Below are 17,752 nucleotides of genomic sequence, written 5' to 3' on the forward strand. Positions count from 1 at the left end.
GCCGGCAGAGGAAGTCAAATGAACAAGATGGTAAAGTCCTAATTTACACTATCCTAAGATGGATGGATGTTTATGCCTCTGCAGCTTGTGCCAAAGTGGACTCTGCACCTAATATACTTACTGTAACAAAGTCAAAACAAAGAAAAAAATAAAGGTTTACTAACATTATATACACTTTAGATCCAAGTTTACCCACAAAGAATCAAATATTCGACATCCATTCCCATCGCTTGACAGTTGCCCTCAGGTTTTTTAAGCATGTGTTACAGAGCTCCTGTTAAAGTGTGGACAAGAGAACAACATTTCGCCTCCAGAACCTCGGTCACTGCAGCCCTTCTGGCCTATTAGTACATTTTATTGCTCTGAAGACCTCCACGCAAAAGACCCCACAGTATTTTTTATGTTCGCTGATAGACTGCATCCAAATAAGAAGGAACCAAAGAAGATTTCGACCTGTTTTATTGTAACAGCAAAGAATGGAGATCTGAGAGTGAGAAAGGCATCACCCAACTTCGTTGATACCACATGCCAGGAAGATTATGCTAAAGGTCGTTCAAGACAGATTACACAGAAAGATAATTTCCAGATATACAATTTTGATTCAAGAACAAGATACATCAATGGGGATGAGGGATAATCAAAAAAGGAATTCTAGAAGGTGAGCGACATCTAGTTTATTATAACAAAGTTTACAGCGGAATATTTAAGAGATACCTCATCTTAGGTAGGCTGAAGTCCTTACTGTAGCACTTTTCCACCTACATCAATTGCTCTGGCATCTAGTGCTAGAGTCACCAGATAAACCATGACAGGAAGGGAACGTTGCGCTAGGACAGGATTTAGAATCTTCCGTAAACTACCATTTTATTTCAGATGAACTAGATTTCACTTAAGCACTGAGTTTTTGGTCAGTCTCCTATAATCATACATGTGCCACTAATGTTGATGTGAAACAGCTGGATGAGTCTTTGAATCAAGGAAACAAACCAGTCAAAGCACATTAATAACTGAGCTATTTAGCCGAGAACAGGAGCCTTTCAGTTTCAAGGTTTGTAAATCCTGAAGTAGCTCAGTGTCCTTCCTGACATGGATTATCTGGTCACCCTGTCCAATGCTCACTGAACAGTCTCCTCTCTCTCTGCTTATCCATTCTCTGCAAAAACAATTGATCACTCATTTACATTTACATTTACAGTATTTGGCAGACGCCCTTAGCCAGAGCGACTTACATAAGTGCTTTGAGACTCCACCTTAACATCCTATGCGTTTATCCAAACATTTATAGACCACCAACTCAGAAGTAAATATGTAAGCTAACATAATTTTGAGAAATAAAAAAATGAAACCCAGCCAATGGCCTTTGATGCCCACGAGATCAGACCACGCCTACCTATTTCTACTCCAATCCCGCACCCCTCTCCCAGCTCCAGAGCTCCCCCAAGCCCTCTCTCTCCACATCCCCACCGTTCTTCCTCCCTTTTATTCCGACAGGCCCTTTATTCTCACAAATGATCACTTCCAACTAGCTGCTGGGGGGCCGGCCTCCGAGATCCCCTATTCGTGGGGCTCGCCCGGGGTCAACATGACCCCGGAATTCGATCTGTGTCAACATGACCCCTGCATCTGCCTCATGCCTCATATTGTCCCTGTACATGTACATCAGAAATTTGAGAAGACATTCATGGGCAGTACGATCGAGGTCACTTCCCTATGCTACCTTTAAGTCAAATTTGTAGGTAAGTCAGAAAAAAATAAATAAATAAATAATAATAATAATTATAATAATACTGTAAAAACTGTAAAGAGAAATGTCACAGATTGGCAGAGCTGTGAGGAGGGACTCAGGAAACATCTTCAAGTGTACTGATATCTCTCTAAAAAAAGATCAGAATTGTGAAAAATGTAGGAAAGATGAACAATGAGGAAGCAGGACAGATACCATGGACTATGCAGAAAACAAACATAAATGTATTGTATATTATTTTTTTATCAAAACATGATTGAAATTTCACATGAAGAATTTTATAAAGTTATATTAATTTTGGCATATTATCAAAAGATCCAGCGTATTGGAAAATATATGACAGTATGGTATGAAACTTGGTTTAGATGTCATTCTCTGTAGCTGAGGATTATGAGCTCAGTGGGTGGTATTGCTGCCTCAACCCAGGGAATGTGCTTCTGAATACAACTTCCACTCTTCATGTGGAGTTTGCATGTTCACTACATGTCATGGGAATTTCACAATCCAAACTATGTACTTAGGTCAATGGCATCTCTAAATCAGCGATTCTCAAACCATGGGTCAAGACCTGAAATTCAGGTGGCAGCAAATTCTGAAAGGGTCGCGAGGCAGAGTTGGAAATGTAAGCATTTTAAAACCATCAAGCTCCCATACTGATCCACGATCAGATTTCCTAGCCTGAATTCTAGTAACCTATATAAACGGGTCTTGGGTCTGCAAATTTTTAGCGCAAAACTAATGAACACTCAGCCAATCCAAGGAGCCAAACCACAGATGCTTAATTTAAAATTCACTGGCACATCCAATCAGATTTGTGTGATAGGCATTGATTGGTGTAAACTGCAGAGTGCACTGCGTGCTTGATCTTAGCAGTAAGGTAAACCTTTACTAACCTATATAGGGTCGCGACTGAGCTGGCATGGGAAAAATTGGGTCGCAGTGCAAAAACGGTTGAGAACCACTGCTCTAAATTACATGTAGAGCAGGCATGTATGTGCCGGGTGATGGGCTGGAATTTCTCACAGGGTGCGCAGAGCTCTGCCTTACACCCTCTGCTGCTGGGAAAAGTCTCCATGCAGCCCTGACCGGGAAGATGGCTGCTGCTTGCATGTTAGCTCTGCACCCCAAGAAATGGCTGCTTCCCCTTGAGCCGCCCCCCCCCCCCCCCCGTACCCCACACAGGTTGGCTACAGGGAGCAACGAGCTATGAGAGCTGCTGCAAATGCACAGAGACAGCTGCATTTCTCCAGGATGCCCTGCAAGATTCCAGTCTTATGCCTTTGTACTTTTTCTATTTGGTAAGCAGTGGTATACAGTAGTAAGTGGTATATATATTTTTTTTTCTGTAAAGTAGATGCTTTTATTTAAATGAAATAAATTATTACAAACCATGCATTGCTTTACCTATATGTACTGTATGGCCTGTGTTATATGATGGCTTCCATTACTGTGGAAGGCCTTAAAGTTCCTGAACAGCAGGCCCACCCTTTGGTCATTTCTGCTGTCCATGCCTAGAATGAGTCAGTGTCATCGCTCCCTGTAACCAAGACCCATTCAATTCTGTCACCGTGTGTCACCTCATATGATTCTTATTCTTTTTTTTATTGTTTTAGCCTGGAGCCAAATGTATAATCATTTCTTCGGGTGGCCTTCTCAAGCATAGAGTGTACTCTTTCAGCTAGTATTGTCTTCGTTGCTCTCTGTCTGGTTAATAATGTAGTGGATTTGGTTGCCATGCACTGAGGCACCCCTTCTCTGCTCCCACAACCTTGCCTGAGGACTTGCCTGCCTTAGCTGTGGGCTGGAGCAAATGAGCTCTATGTGAGTCAATACATTTACTACAGATGCATTTACTCCAGTTCACATTCGCTTCTGAAACCGTCACAGAATTTTCACAAGTCATACTGTCACGAAATTACTTGCTTGTAGGAGGTGCGCATCTTCAGCAGGCTCAGTCCAGTCAAATGAGTAAACAGCTTATTAGAAATGTTTGTCTTTTGACAGAGCTGTACAAGACTTCCTGTGAAATGATTACTTAGATGGATCTAAGTTTATAGTTCATCTGAGTGGATCACACATTTATACACAGGAAGTGTAACTCTTGCAAGCACATAGCAGCAATACGTTTACAGATTTACAGACTCTAAACAGTATTTAATGCCTGGAATTTTAATTACTTGCATATTCTAATACTGAATGCAATCCAGTAGATAGCTTTGACGGATTTTATTTCACAGAAAAAAAAATACTTTTGCGATCTGTTGATAGGTGACATGTCCAGATTTATTGTCCACGTCATTAATGATTACAAAACAAGCCATAGAATGTTTCTGGATGAAGCTACTCATCTTAGTGTCTGATTTAGTGTGATGTTCAGAGGAAATGACCAGCTAACAGCGAGACTGTTGACTCGAAAAGTTAAATATGTGAGGCTGACATGATTAGTTTGACTGCAGTGTATATTGCGAAAGTTAGACAGGAATAGCTGAAGTACAAACACTTGAGAGTGACCTTTTAGAATCCTACATTTATCACACTGCGGGGAAACTTAATGGTTTTAGAGAGGTTTTTATTTCTCTCAGCACTCACAAGAGACAAAATGAAGAATGGCTAGATGTTGAAAGCAAAAACATGGTGAGTTTCTTTGTGGACTGGACCTTTAGATAACCGAGAATACCGCTGCATTCCAGCTCACTAAGGCTGCTCTCTGCCGTAACACATTCCACAGTTAATGGCCAAAGTTCCATCATCTTTCTGCCAAAACCATCTTATAAACATTCCAGATGTGAAGTTGAGACTCTGCAGGGGGTATGCTGTAAGGGTCAGCTTTCTCTGGCTTTTTCCACGGGACAATTCACATCATACTCCGCAAGTGGCAGAAACTAGCATTTTTGGTTTGTCGGTGACATGACCGGGCATGTCTAGGGTAGGAGACTGTAGGGACTCTGGGCTCTCATGCACCAAACAATGTCCTGTCAGAGGGAAAAATACTTTCTCTAGACCACTGAGTGCAGCAAAGAAAAACAGTCTGATGTCAATTCTCCTTCATTTAACTATGCAGAACTCCTTCAAATTCAGTTTTTCTTTTTTTTTTAAATAGGAATTTGGGGTCTAAGTGTGGTTGAATTTAATCAGCCTGCACCTAGATGTTTTCTCAGAGACGAGCAATGGACAGGGCACTACAGTCTTTTAACATTCAGTACACACACCACAATCCAGTATCGACTGCATATGTAATTTACTCACATGATTTATGTGTGACTGGCAGAGTGTGTCTCCCCTACACAGAAATAATGATGTTCTAACAGCAGACCTCATTTTAGGTTTCAGTGTGATACACAGCGACGATATGAAGGCAAAGTTCATCAGAATATTGACTCAAAGAACAGCTCACTTAGGGTTACATCATACATGTGAAAAGGATACAGAAACATGAAATATTCAACCATCTTCCATAACCGAATTTGAAGGGGCATTGATACGTAACAATACCATACATTTGGTATTCTGTTACACGTGACAATCCAAAAAATCCATCCATCCATCTTCCCACAAAGCCACGTTTCTATCTTAGCTGGATAGCCTGTCGGATTTAAGGTAATCTAGGCAAAATGTCCATTTAAACCAGGGTATCTTGAATTTGACAATATATCTATTTTTACAGCTATTTGTTTTGGGGTGGGGGGGTGATGTATTTTTTGCATCAGCTCAATTATCAATTCACAAATTTCATGCACTGGGAGTGACCATGAAGAAAGACTGCAGGAGCCTGCAGAGATCTCGTTTCTAGATATGCCCAAGCCATCCCCATGGCCCAGCTCAGAATAAGGAACTGAGAAATGGATGGATGGATGGATGGATGGATGGATGGATGGATGGTCGGTCGGTCGGAGCCATCTTTGAGGTTTCCGTTATTTTCCCAAATATACCCATGAATGAAGTAAATTTCACTTTCGTGATGTACTGATCTCATTGTGATCTAAAATGATTCGGAAAGATTGTGGAAGCTCTGACGTACCGCAAAGCAAACCTGTAGATGTAAGATAAGAGGAAAGGCAGTGCTAAATTAAGGGCCTTTTCACTAAAGCGCAGGTCAGAAACACATGCCTGCCTTACACTTGAACTAAGGCTACATGACTCGCTGCACTTATCTTTAAGTGTTTCTTTTGGAATTCATTTACCTATCGCCTATAGCCAATAACAGAAAATCAACAAAAGACGTCCTTCATATAATCCATCATCTTGACATTGCATGAATGAGGGTCTTACCATTAAATAATGCAGTTTATATTTTACTATGCAGACTTGCGCTCAAAGCTTTGTCTTAGGTTGCAAACAGGATTCGCAAGGGATGGATGGATGGTGAATTCAGTTGCATAGAGCAGCAAAGGATTATAAAGTGCACTGATACGAACCTAAGAGTTAAAAACTCAATACACAGTAAGAAGACAATACACAGTGCAAACAAAGTTGTGCAAAAGTGAATAGATAGGAAATGAATCACCAAAGCATACACATGAATGCACATAACCATTCATAGTTATATAGGGCGTCATGACCCATTTATAAATGTTGTCCTGACATGCTGTATGGTTGGGGTAAGGGCAGGTATGTCAGGGGGAGGTACTGTAGTGCTTTATGCCGGCAGGCACAACCAATCCCCAGTACTGCTTCTTAACTCATAATGGTGCGAAAAAGCACGCTTAAAAGGTGCTCCAGGAGAGCACTCCGTGCAAGGGATGGACAGAACAATTCGTGAAATTCACCAGTTTCGCCTCCAGAGGATCTAGGGACAGTTCTGTGATGAAGCTGGATTTCCCAATGAGTTTTTCCTGAACTTATTTTGCTTCACTTGAAAAACAAGCGTCGAGAAGTACACTAGTCACTATGGACCGCTAGAACATCCTCAAACTTCAAAACACCTGAACCTACTCAAAAATCAGTCGGCGCTGGCCTTTCTTGTCCAAATGTCGTCAAGTTGCTCACCTCGTCCAGTTTGCTGAACAAGTGGACCCTCCCAGGCACTTACAGCCCAGTACCACCTCTACTTCCTCCCCCTGGGTGGTGACCGATCTCAAGGGCCCCTTGGCACGCCTGAAATCCACCACCACCTCCTTTTTGGTGGCAATGCAGAGCTGCAGTTGGTTCTCCCAGCACCACATGGCAAAGTGCTCTCCTAGACTCCTATACTCTCCTCAATTATCCAAGCGGCCTTCTTCTGTAGGGGGGGATGAGCTGGTGTTGTAGGGGAAACCTGTTGTGTAAATGGGTGAACAGGCAGGGAGACAGGACAGTTCCCAGAGGTGTCTCACCGTCCAGGGATTGGCGGTGCATTGGCGGGGCATGGACACCCTGGCAGATTCAGATTGCCAGGATATTGAGAGGACCAGGCTGGTACAACAACAGTACGGGCTACACAATAGTTAAATATGATTAACAATTTCAGATTTTGGCCATTGAGAATGGGCTGCACTGTGACATGTTTTGGCTGGAAATTGGTTATGTAAGAAGGGCAGGGATTTTCTGCTAAGTCTGATTTGCACAGGGAGTCCACACTGTAAAGCAGATGTTTGCTTAGACCCCCTGTTAATAGGTTATTACTTTGCCGGAAACTTGAAACTGGAATAATCTCACATACTTAACAGGTACAAGCCACAAGAGCAACACTCTCAGTCTTTCAATCTCGCTGTTATTGGGATCAGAGACACTTCTTACTGTGAAGTGATTTATATGTAGTTCATTTAAAAAGCTCATGATGGTCACTAAGTCGTTTCGCTGGTCTCTAAATTGTTTATTTCAGCATTTCCATGGAAGGCAACAGGAGCCTGGTACTTGAAAAGCATATTGTCTTTAAGTACAAATGCTGTGGACGTCACCTAATGGATGTAGACATTGCTGTGGTCAAGTCACTGAAAGCTATATTCGGGCAAACACAGCTGTGACTCAGTATTGATCTTAAATGAAAGCCAAGAAATCGGCATCAGTAGCAGAGTATTAAAACTAAAACAGGCAACGATGTACGGAAAATCCCTCTTCCCAAAAAATGGCACTTAACATCAATGTACAACGACATGTATATATATAAATATTTGAATGGAAAGGTGTGGACGGTGCTCTGTTGTTAAAGGGTATGCAGTATAGGGATTAGAGTCTGCAATGACTCAACTGTCCCAAAGGCAGTCTGGTGGTTCAAGAGACTCACAATCTGTAGGACTCAAGTGCAATCAAGTGCAACGCCAACCTCCTGCAAAGTCAGAGTGCTGGGAAGCCCTGGTTACTGTACTCGTAAGTGACCCTGAAAATATGTCTTCTGTAATGTATTGCAAAATTCATAAATATACATAGCAGAATGTACTAAATTGTCCGGAAAGTTGCGGAAAATGAATTCCTCCAAGGATTCTCCAACTCAAGCTCCAAGAATGACATCAAGCTCAGTACCACAAAAGTTAAACATCTGTGTTGCTTGGCAAAGCCAGTTCTGTGACTTTTCAATTCTGCCCGTCTAAAGTTATCAGCTATTTTACCATTCATTTGCATATCATTTAAATAGCTCAAGGTTTTATACTTTATATACTGCGTTAATGCAGAGTCCCTCCAGGAAACCATAATCTCTCCATCTGATATCCAGGGCATCAACTACCAAGTCCTCATCTCGCCACATCACAAATATGACACAATGATAATTTGTATATTTTAAACTTGTAAATTCTACATTAGAATGTTACCAAATTCCCCCTGAAGCCTATCAATGCTTATTTCAACACTGCAGCTGTAAAGGGTTAGAAGATTTCCAAATTCTTAGTAACAGACATATTGCAGACATTATACACGGCTACTAATCACCGCCCGCTCGGCTGGGCTTTCAAATATGTGTCATTATTTCCTTCGTCCTAATCATTGACAGAATTAACAAGAAGCTCTTGCTTTCTGAGCACCGTTCAGAAGGAAATCTCGCAGCCGTTCCTATAAAGAATATGCTGAGATTCAGCATATATAGGCTCAGCTGTTTACAAACAATTACAGAAAGATTTACTGCGGGAAAATTGAAAGGACATGACAAATCATAATTATATCTATCATAGAAAGGACCAGAAAGACAGAACATTAGTTAAAAAAAAAAAAAAGCAATCTGCCCATTAACTTCTGAGTGTGAGTATGAATGATGAATTCAGCAACACATGGCCCAGAAGAATTGGTACCGTAAATGGCAAGGTTTCAATAAGAAGCGGATTTCTACAAATCGCCCTAATATTCATATCTTAAATTGTTGCACAGACAATTGGTCCACAGAAAGGCAAATATTTCCAAAGGTACTACAGGAGAAACAAGCAAAGGTTGGGCTGTCAAGAAATGTATTCTAATATCATCCAATTATATGCATGTAGTAAAGGCTCTTACTAGCAATGTGGTCACTGTTGGTGGTAAGATTACCGAACGGCTGGTAAAGTATAATCCAATTACCGCAATTCTCTTGTGCCAAACCACCAGATCATATTAGCAGCTGCTGGCAGACAGAAAATAAAGGGCCGGGGAAGGGAAGGCGGCCAGGCGATGTGTGTGACCTCCGGTGTCCCAGAACACAGCCACCGCACACCCAGCACTCTTCATATTCCACCCCAGACAGAACAGGTTGCCAGAGCTACACAACTCCCACCCATTAGCTGCAGGAATCCGGGATAACCATGGCAACCGGTCTCTCACCCCCAGGGAGACGAGCAGCAGAACTGAAAGGCTCCATTCAGCTTCCACAGCCCACTGAGCTGTTAGGCTAACAGTCTCTGTGGTTCCAGTGAGCTGGAAGATGTGCTCATTAAAAGGGCCACCATGCAGATCTCACATACGTGATCTCAATCGCTCTTCCACTCGCTGTGATACGTGCGATACCCATATCGCTGCTTACATGTTCACACGCAACATATTTCTTCAAAAGTTTTGCTTTTTGCCATTTCTGTTTAACGGTTTTGCTGACTAACATATTACATCAGCAAGGGTAAATATCTTTTACGGTCACTGAAGTCTGTTGTTTTCTTTTGACTATTTAGATGAAAAGTAGGCAATTTAACCCCTGACATTCATCAGTGACATCTCCAACACTGGACCCTTTCTGCAGTCATCACGGCAACCACTGGCATCTAGTTAAGACATGATTTTTTTCTGTGATTCCTTTAGCCATACCAGATATTATACACCATAACATTATTATATTACATATACTTCATAGTGGAAATGGTCATGATTTCAACAAGGCAAATATGCTCAACTAACAAATATAGCACAATCTATATGTGAGCAGCAGAACACCAGGAGGGGCTATAGTGGCCAGAGAGGAATATCCAGGCCAATGTGAAAGCAGCCAGTCTCCCTGAGAGCATCAGCTGTGCAGCTGCTAGAGCTGTACGCTCACTGGGGCCCAATCACTGGACTTCCTCATACTGCAAACACTGCATATCACAAACTGCGAGCAGCTGAAAGGAATAACTTCCAAAGCAGAGAGCTTGCAACATGACTGATGCAAACAACTACCTTGTTCTCCATCACCTCCTTGTATTAATAACAAGCAGAACCTGTACTAGTCCAAGAAAAAAAATCATTCTGCTTCTATAGACATTTTCCCTTTCATAGACTAAAATAAGAACATCTCCCAGGAGCCTCGACATCACTGCACTTTATTTCTTTAGATATTCCATTCTGTTCACTCGCCAAACACAGAGCAACATCTTATTGTTATCTGGAAAGCCCATGTTCAGGGAGAGACTGAAATGCCCTCTGCAGGTTCTTCCAGCCAATGAGAGCTTAAGCGTTGACCTCGATTTGCAGTCTGATTTGACTCAGTGCTTCCGCTGATGGTTTTTTTAAGAGATCATCAGGCTGGATTTTTGGGTTTGCAAGTTAACTTGTTGGATTTACAATGTTTTGGGCTAAATGTAAGCAGATGCACATACTGTAAAGTCCATTTGAACTGGGGGACCTTAAACCCAACAGGTCTTCAGCTAACCAACAAATCTTGTTTCGTGATCCAGGCCCCAGACTATGCTGAGTAAATATTTCCACACTTGATGATCTCTATAAGTACAACTGTAACCTCAACAGAAAAGCCAAAAGCATCAGTAAGTTGCTTATAAAAGGAATACATTTCTGTCAATGAATCACTAAAAATCGAGGTAAACAAATGAGCTAAAGAAGGCAGCTAAAAGGACAGTGACAGTGGACAGTGGAGAGTTGGTGGAACAAACGCAGCAACGTAGAGGGTTATAAGTAAAAGCCTGAAGAGCTGCAGCTCACGGGTCCCATCCTCGAGCACTCTCACCTCATTCGGCTTAACCGTTACTCTGCCAGTCCCTAAACGACGCAAAGAAGGTCAGTCCCGCACTGTGGGGGTAGCCATATCTTATTACCCTGGATTAAAATATTATTCTTACTTTTTTTTTTTATAACTGTTATTTAATAGTAGTTTTTACTGCAAAGGTGGTAAGACAGCTGACTAACTCCAAGGCTGCATTGGTGCCTCACAAACAATAATAATGCATAATGAAGCAGCTACTTCTCAGATTCCAAACTGCTCTAAATTGCATTCAAATAGACTTCTAGTTTGGGAAATGCTGCGATGTACTCTGTTATTACTTATTCCTGCAAACTGCCATTTGCATGGTTTCTCATCGATGTCTTGTCTGCAAGTGCAGATCACAGTTCTGTCCACACATATACACCACAGTTTCCTGAACAAAAAAAAAAAAACACTTCCACCTTACAACACCTTTCAGACAGAGTCTGCTGTTACTCTTGCTCACAGTTGACACTCACAGCTGCCTCATTGCATTCCTTCATTCATTAGGAAATTAAAAGGAACCAGCACTTGTCTCAAAGCAGAAGATCAGTCATTTTTCTCACCAATGCTGTTACACATGGAGGTGGAACCTATATTCAGAGCATTGAGGAAAAAGACATCTGCTGCTGTAGTTAAAAGCTTGAAAATGAAAACAACAAACGTAAGCAACAGCATATATTAAATCTTTTTTTTGTTGACAGATGACGACCGGCCTGTACAGTATAACAGGTGTACAGATTAAGAACAAACTGACTGACTAAACTAAGAACTGTACAATTTTTTTTCCAAAAAAATTTAAAACATATATATCTATCAAACAGAAGCTACAACACATACGGTTTGCAGTTTACGAAAAACAATTCCACAGCATACTTAAAGTTTTATCTAATGTAGATTTCTTGACAAATCATACGATCTGCATAGGCTGCCAGTAATAAGATCAGTTGCTTATGAAAGTGAAGAGAAAAATCATTCTGAAAATCAAAATAAATAAAATTACCCATATTTCAAAGAATGCTATTAAGTTTTTCTTTTAAGCGTAGTAAGTTATAGTCATTATAATAAATGCTTTCTTCTCTGTGTTTATAAGCAGCTTATGCAAATGCATTTGATATATTGGTTTGTGGTTTTACTTTTTTCTAGAGATGACCCATCTCTTTCACGTGAAAGAGAAAAGAATCACAAGACACTAAGATATCTTTTCTGACATGACATGAAACTCCACTCACAGCAAAGATCATTCGCTTCAGTAACACTCTGTCCAGTGTGAGCAGCACAGATGTGGCATACTGTTTACTCACACATATGTGCCTATGCTGCGTGCATACATCGAAATTCTAGGTTCACGTGCATAAACAGTGGAGATGTTTTTAACTCAAAGCAACTGGGGGAAAAAATTTATAAATAAATAAATTAAAAATCACACAAGTGCTACAGTCTCCTTACCACTGCAAATGGATGCAATCACAAGAATTCAGACTATGCTGTACTATGCTATGCTAACGTGGGACCGCTTCTCAGCCCAAAGTGAATGCAAGGTGTTTAGTAGACTTCGCACCTTATGGGCACTTTGGTTTTTCACACAGGAAACCATCCGGTAAACAGTCTAGACAGACTTTGGGCAAACAGCTTTGCTACTTCAATCAAATGGGAAGTAAAATTTGGTTCAAAGTTCAACAGCTAGGATTAATACATTTTTTTTTATCATTCTTTAAAATGCTTTCTCTTGTCATATAATGCACTTTCCTTTGGACGGCAAATACATTCATCTAGTTTTCAAGTATTTTCAATGAAGGTGCAGGCTGGTCAGTACCCCAAGAAGAGACTCGAATTCAGCATAGGGGCAACAGGCTGCAGCTGAGAAGAGCCAGTTATGGTGCAACATCTCCACAGTGGAGAACCTACTTCCTGCCATGTCACTGTGAGTGCAGCCAGAGATCTGGTACTGAAGCTCCACAGCACTGGGGTCATGCTCAACTTCATCTGGTCCATACCACTTTGCTCCATATTTATAATACAAAATGTCACAAGCCCAAACTACATTATCCTACCAAAAATGCTGGGATATCCATCACGAAAAATAGGTGCGACTACAGAATATGCAAATATTTTGGCTTGTAGCGAATAACATAAGCCAGCACAGGGCCCCAAGAAGAACAAGAATGAAGGAGAAGAAGAGGAGCAGAACATAGCACCAGTTACAAATGATAAGAACATCTCCTATGACACATCAGAGCAGCTGGCCAACATGTTAATCATCTGGACTTATAACTACTCTTGTTCCGGAATGTGAATGTGCTCCACTCTAAATTAATGCCCGTTTTGTAATGCAAGAGCTGTGCCTCTGAGTCATGGTCACTTTTGTCTTGCTTTGAGTTGCCCATTCGAGCCGGATGACATGGCAATAAGCTCCACATCCGCCGCCGTCCCTGGTGTCAGCCGGCTTCGGAGACGCTCCACACTCCTCTGGTAAAAGGCCTTCTCATGTTCTAGAGTGCGGATTATCTGCTGCATCTTGGACTCCTGCACCACAAACTTCTCCACGTTAGCCTCCAAAGTCTGGGCCTTCACATGGGCAGTCTGTAAGGAAACCCAGCAGACTCTTCATTACCGTCCAACAGCTTGGCCATCGTGCCTTATTACCAAGAAAATGTAATACGCAGAATTGCGTTTTATTCAGTAGCCCTCATCTTCATTGTGTGGCAAAGAAAGGATTTAATGTAGAACCAACACACAGTCATCAACAGATGTTCTCATCATACTCGAAACATGAGTGCAATTTGATTGCAGTTATGTTGTCAGCATTCGATTCACCCATAAAACATTTCCATGCTTTTCTCAACTTAGAAAAACTATTTCCTGTTTTGTGTCTAACCTTAGAGAGCTCTGGCACCACCTCCTGGCAGTCAAAAGCACCCAGTGAAAATAAATCAGACATGAAGAAGAACATAAATAATTTGCAACCATTCCAAAAATGCACCCCTGGTACATTTACATATACATAGATCCAGCACTACTCTCACGCATGCACATGCCAGACCACCGATCTACCTGAAGCTTCGCCATCAGGTCCAAATTCTGCTTCTTTAGGTGAACATTGGTTTTCTCCAGCTTGTCAAGGTGGTCAAGGTCTTCAGGTAGCGGCAAAGTCTCTGACATTTCCAGGAGCACTTGGTACTCAACTTCATATGCATGAAGCTGTTTGGAAATGTCCATTTCCATGACCTATTAGGATAAACAGAAATCACTAACCATCGATCCTTCTCATCTGTACACAATGTAATGCAACAGTACTTTGGAGTATCGGTAACGGTTTTCCCACCTGAGAGACGATTTGCTCCATCTGCGCCATGGTAAGGTTAGGCATGGTGGATTTAAGGTAATCCACTATGGTCTCAAAGCTGTCACACTCAATTATGTTACGTTCGTGCCTCTGCAGGAGACACAAGGCTACCTTGAAGACCACTTCAGGGCCTTGGACAAACAGGACATCTGCAATAAACCACAAACAAACACCCAAAAGGAAATATTTCAGTTTCACTTTTTTCCCGCCTAAAATTTGAAGATAGAGAAAAAGCTAATCCCCTTAAATTTGAATGACACCGAAATACAGGCAGGCCCCAGGTTGAGAACTTATGACTTACGGAAACCTTGTACTTACGAATGGACTGTCATGAAGTCTATTATGTTAAGATTTCAGGTTAAATACGATGGATCATAATAACGAACACACACACTACTTTGTGATGTCCTGCACAGCTTCAGCAATTTGTTGGCTTGATGTACAGTACAGCACCGTATGTAGTTACTTTTAATATTACTGTATAATTACTATTATGTCCTGTATTATTACATTTTCCAACACACCTCCGAATTCGATTTAAAGACGGACTTAGGGAACAGATCTCATTAACCTGGGGACGGCCTGTACTCTGTTACTACACAGAAAAGCTAACAGAGAACATACACATCGGTTTTAATGTCCTGGGCCAAACGTCATCGATATGCGTCGCGCATAATGATCCGAAAACGTACCAAAGACGCGAGCCACGAAGCCCAGGGGAAACTGAGAGGCAAAGATGGTGAGGAACCAGGGAGCGGCATACAGGCAGGGGTTCACTTTGTGACACTGCAGGTGGCTGAAGAGCTCGCGCAGGTAGTCGTGCAACAGACGGGAGATCTGGTACATCTGCATCTGAGACAGAAAGGTGGAGACAGAAAGGTGAAGACAGAAAGGCGGAGATGGAGACAGAAAGGCGGAGACAGCAAGGCGGAGATGGAGACAGAAAGGCGGAGACAGAAAGGCGGAGACAGAAAGGCGGAGGCGGAGACAGAAAGGCGGAGACAGGAAGGCGGAGACAGAATGGCGGAGACACAAAGGCAGAGACAGGAAGGCGGAGACGGAGACAGAAAGGCGGAGATGGAGACAGAAAGGCGGAGACACAAAGGCGGAGACACAAAGGCAGAGACACAAAGGCAGAGACACAAAGGCAGAGACAGGAAGGCAGAGACAGGAAGGCAGAGACAGGAAGGCGGAGACGGAGACAGAAAGGCGGAGACAGAAAGGCGGAGACAGAATGGCGGAGACACAAAGGCAGAGACAGGAAGGCGGAGACGGAGACAGAAAGGCGGAGACAGAAAGGCGGAGACAGAAAGGCGGAGACGGAGACACAAAGGCAGAGACAGAAAGGCGGAGACGGAGACACAAAGGCAGAGACAGAAAGGCGGAGACACAAAGGCAGAGACACAAAGGCAGAGACACAAAGGCAGAGACAGGAAGGCGGAGATGGAGACACAAAGGCAGAGACAGAAAGGCGGAGACAGAAAGGCGGAGACAGAAAGGCAGAGACAGGAAGGCAGAGACACAAAGGCGGAGATGGAGACACAAAGGCGGAGACACAAAGGCAGAGACAGGAAGGCGGAGACGGAGACAGAAAGGCAGAGACAGAAAGGCGGAGACGGAGACAGAAAGGCGGAGACAGGAAGGCGGAGATGGAGACAGAAAGGCGGAGACAGAAAGGCAGAGACAGAAAGGCAGAGACAGGAAGGCGGAGGCGGAGACAGAAAGGCGGAGACAGAAAGGCGGAGACAGAATGGCGGAGACAGAATGGCGGAGACAGAATGGCGGAGACACAAAGGCAGAGACAGGAAGGCAGAGACAGGAAGGCGGAGACGGAGACAGAAAGGCGGAGACAGAAAGGCAGAGACAGAAAGGCGGAGACGGAGACACAAAGGCAGAGACAGAAAGGCGGAGACGGAGACACAAAGGCAGAGACAGAAAGGCGGAGACAGAAAGGCAGAGACACAAAGGCAGAGACAGGAAGGCAGAGACAGGAAGGCAGAGACAGGAAGGCGGAGATGGAGACACAAAGGCAGAGACAGAAAGGCGGAGACAGAAAGGCAGAGACAGGAAGGCAGAGACAGGAAGGCAGAGACACAAAGGCGGAGATGGAGACAGAAAGGCGGAGACACAAAGGCAGAGACAGGAAGGCGGAGACGGAGACAGAAAGGCGGAGACGGAGACAGAAAGGCGGAGACAGGAAGGCGGAGATGGAGACAGAAAGGCGGAGACAGAAAGGCGGAGACAGAAAGGCGGAGACGGAGACACAAAGGCGGAGACACAAAGGCGGAGACGGAGACAGAAAGGCGGAGACACAAAGGCGGAGACACAAAGGCAGAGACGGAGACACAAAGGCAGAGACGGAGACATTATGAAGTGTGCATTATTTTGTAAAGTGCAATGTAGTAAAACTGAGCAGTAACAGTGCATGTGCCTGTCAAAGTGAATCGTCACTGTGCAGTATCCCAACACCTGCTCACAAATTAATGGGGAATGACACAGTGAAGACTACTGAACCCAGAGCAGAAGAGGTCAACAGACACAGTTTGACTCAGCTACCAATCAGAAGATAGGTAGGAATCTCTGGTGACCAGGAGTTCGTTGATGAATAGTTAAAGTCCATGACTAGCATGTGGTCTGATGGAATAACAGGTAGGAAATAGAGCTGAGGTGGGATTTCCTCTGAAGCCTTTCGGACCAGCTGCTAGGAAGCTCACCTGCAGAAACACCATGTCAGGCCGGTACTGCCTTCGGAAGCCCAGGCTGTACATGAGGAAGCGCAGCAAGTCGAAGGCCTGCTCCTCGCTCATGTGCAGCAGCAGCAGGCCGGCCACGAAGCTGAGGCCCTGGCAGTAACCCACCTCCGCGTCCAGCAGGGAGTAGGCCTTCAGCAGGTTGTAGAGGGACAGCTGCCCCGCCCCCAGCTGGGCGGAGAAATATGGGTGGGCGGGGAAGGTCCGCCCTGTGGTCGTGCACACACACACACACACACACACACACACACACACACACACACAAACAGCACTGCCATCAGCACAGCCAAAACCTAACAGAGGTACAGTGATTACAGAGCTTTGTGCCGCTATAACAGGCTGCATGATCAGCATGTACCTGAGTATATACATGAACCAATGAAGGCACATGTGAAATGAATAAGGACATTACAGCGATGCTCGACAATGGCTGCCTTCTGCTGTATATCGAAAATGAAAACAGGAAAACATGGACAGCTAACAGCTAAATTACATCAACGAACAACCATTTTTATGAAGAAAAGTCAGCGGTTCGCTAATTACTGTTGTAGTACTCAAGTTGTACACATCTCGCACCCTAAGAGGGCCAC

General features: G+C 43.3%; 1 protein-coding gene across 2 annotated transcripts in view; it reads right to left on the minus strand.

Annotated features, from left to right (window-relative positions):
• Nucleotides 1–4,296: 4,296 nt before the first annotated feature.
• LOC125710031 (TBC1 domain family member 4-like) overlaps nt 4,297–17,752 on the minus strand; it is a 29,652-nt gene continuing 16,196 nt past the window's right edge. For both annotated transcript variants that reach the window (XM_048979192.1, XM_048979191.1), the window contains exons 15-19: nt 17,127–17,371; nt 15,105–15,264; nt 14,392–14,561; nt 14,121–14,294; nt 4,297–13,649 (exon numbers count right to left, since the gene is read on the minus strand). In XM_048979192.1, coding sequence (XP_048835149.1) covers nt 13,425–13,649; nt 14,121–14,294; nt 14,392–14,561; nt 15,105–15,264; nt 17,127–17,371 — 974 coding nt within the window. In that variant the 3' untranslated portion in view covers nt 4,297–13,424. The remainder of the gene's footprint in view (nt 13,650–14,120; nt 14,295–14,391; nt 14,562–15,104; nt 15,265–17,126; nt 17,372–17,752) is intronic.

The sequence above is a fragment of the Brienomyrus brachyistius genome, chromosome 16 (assembly GCF_023856365.1).
Source record: "Brienomyrus brachyistius isolate T26 chromosome 16, BBRACH_0.4, whole genome shotgun sequence".
Lineage (NCBI taxonomy): Eukaryota > Metazoa > Chordata > Actinopteri > Osteoglossiformes > Mormyridae > Brienomyrus > Brienomyrus brachyistius.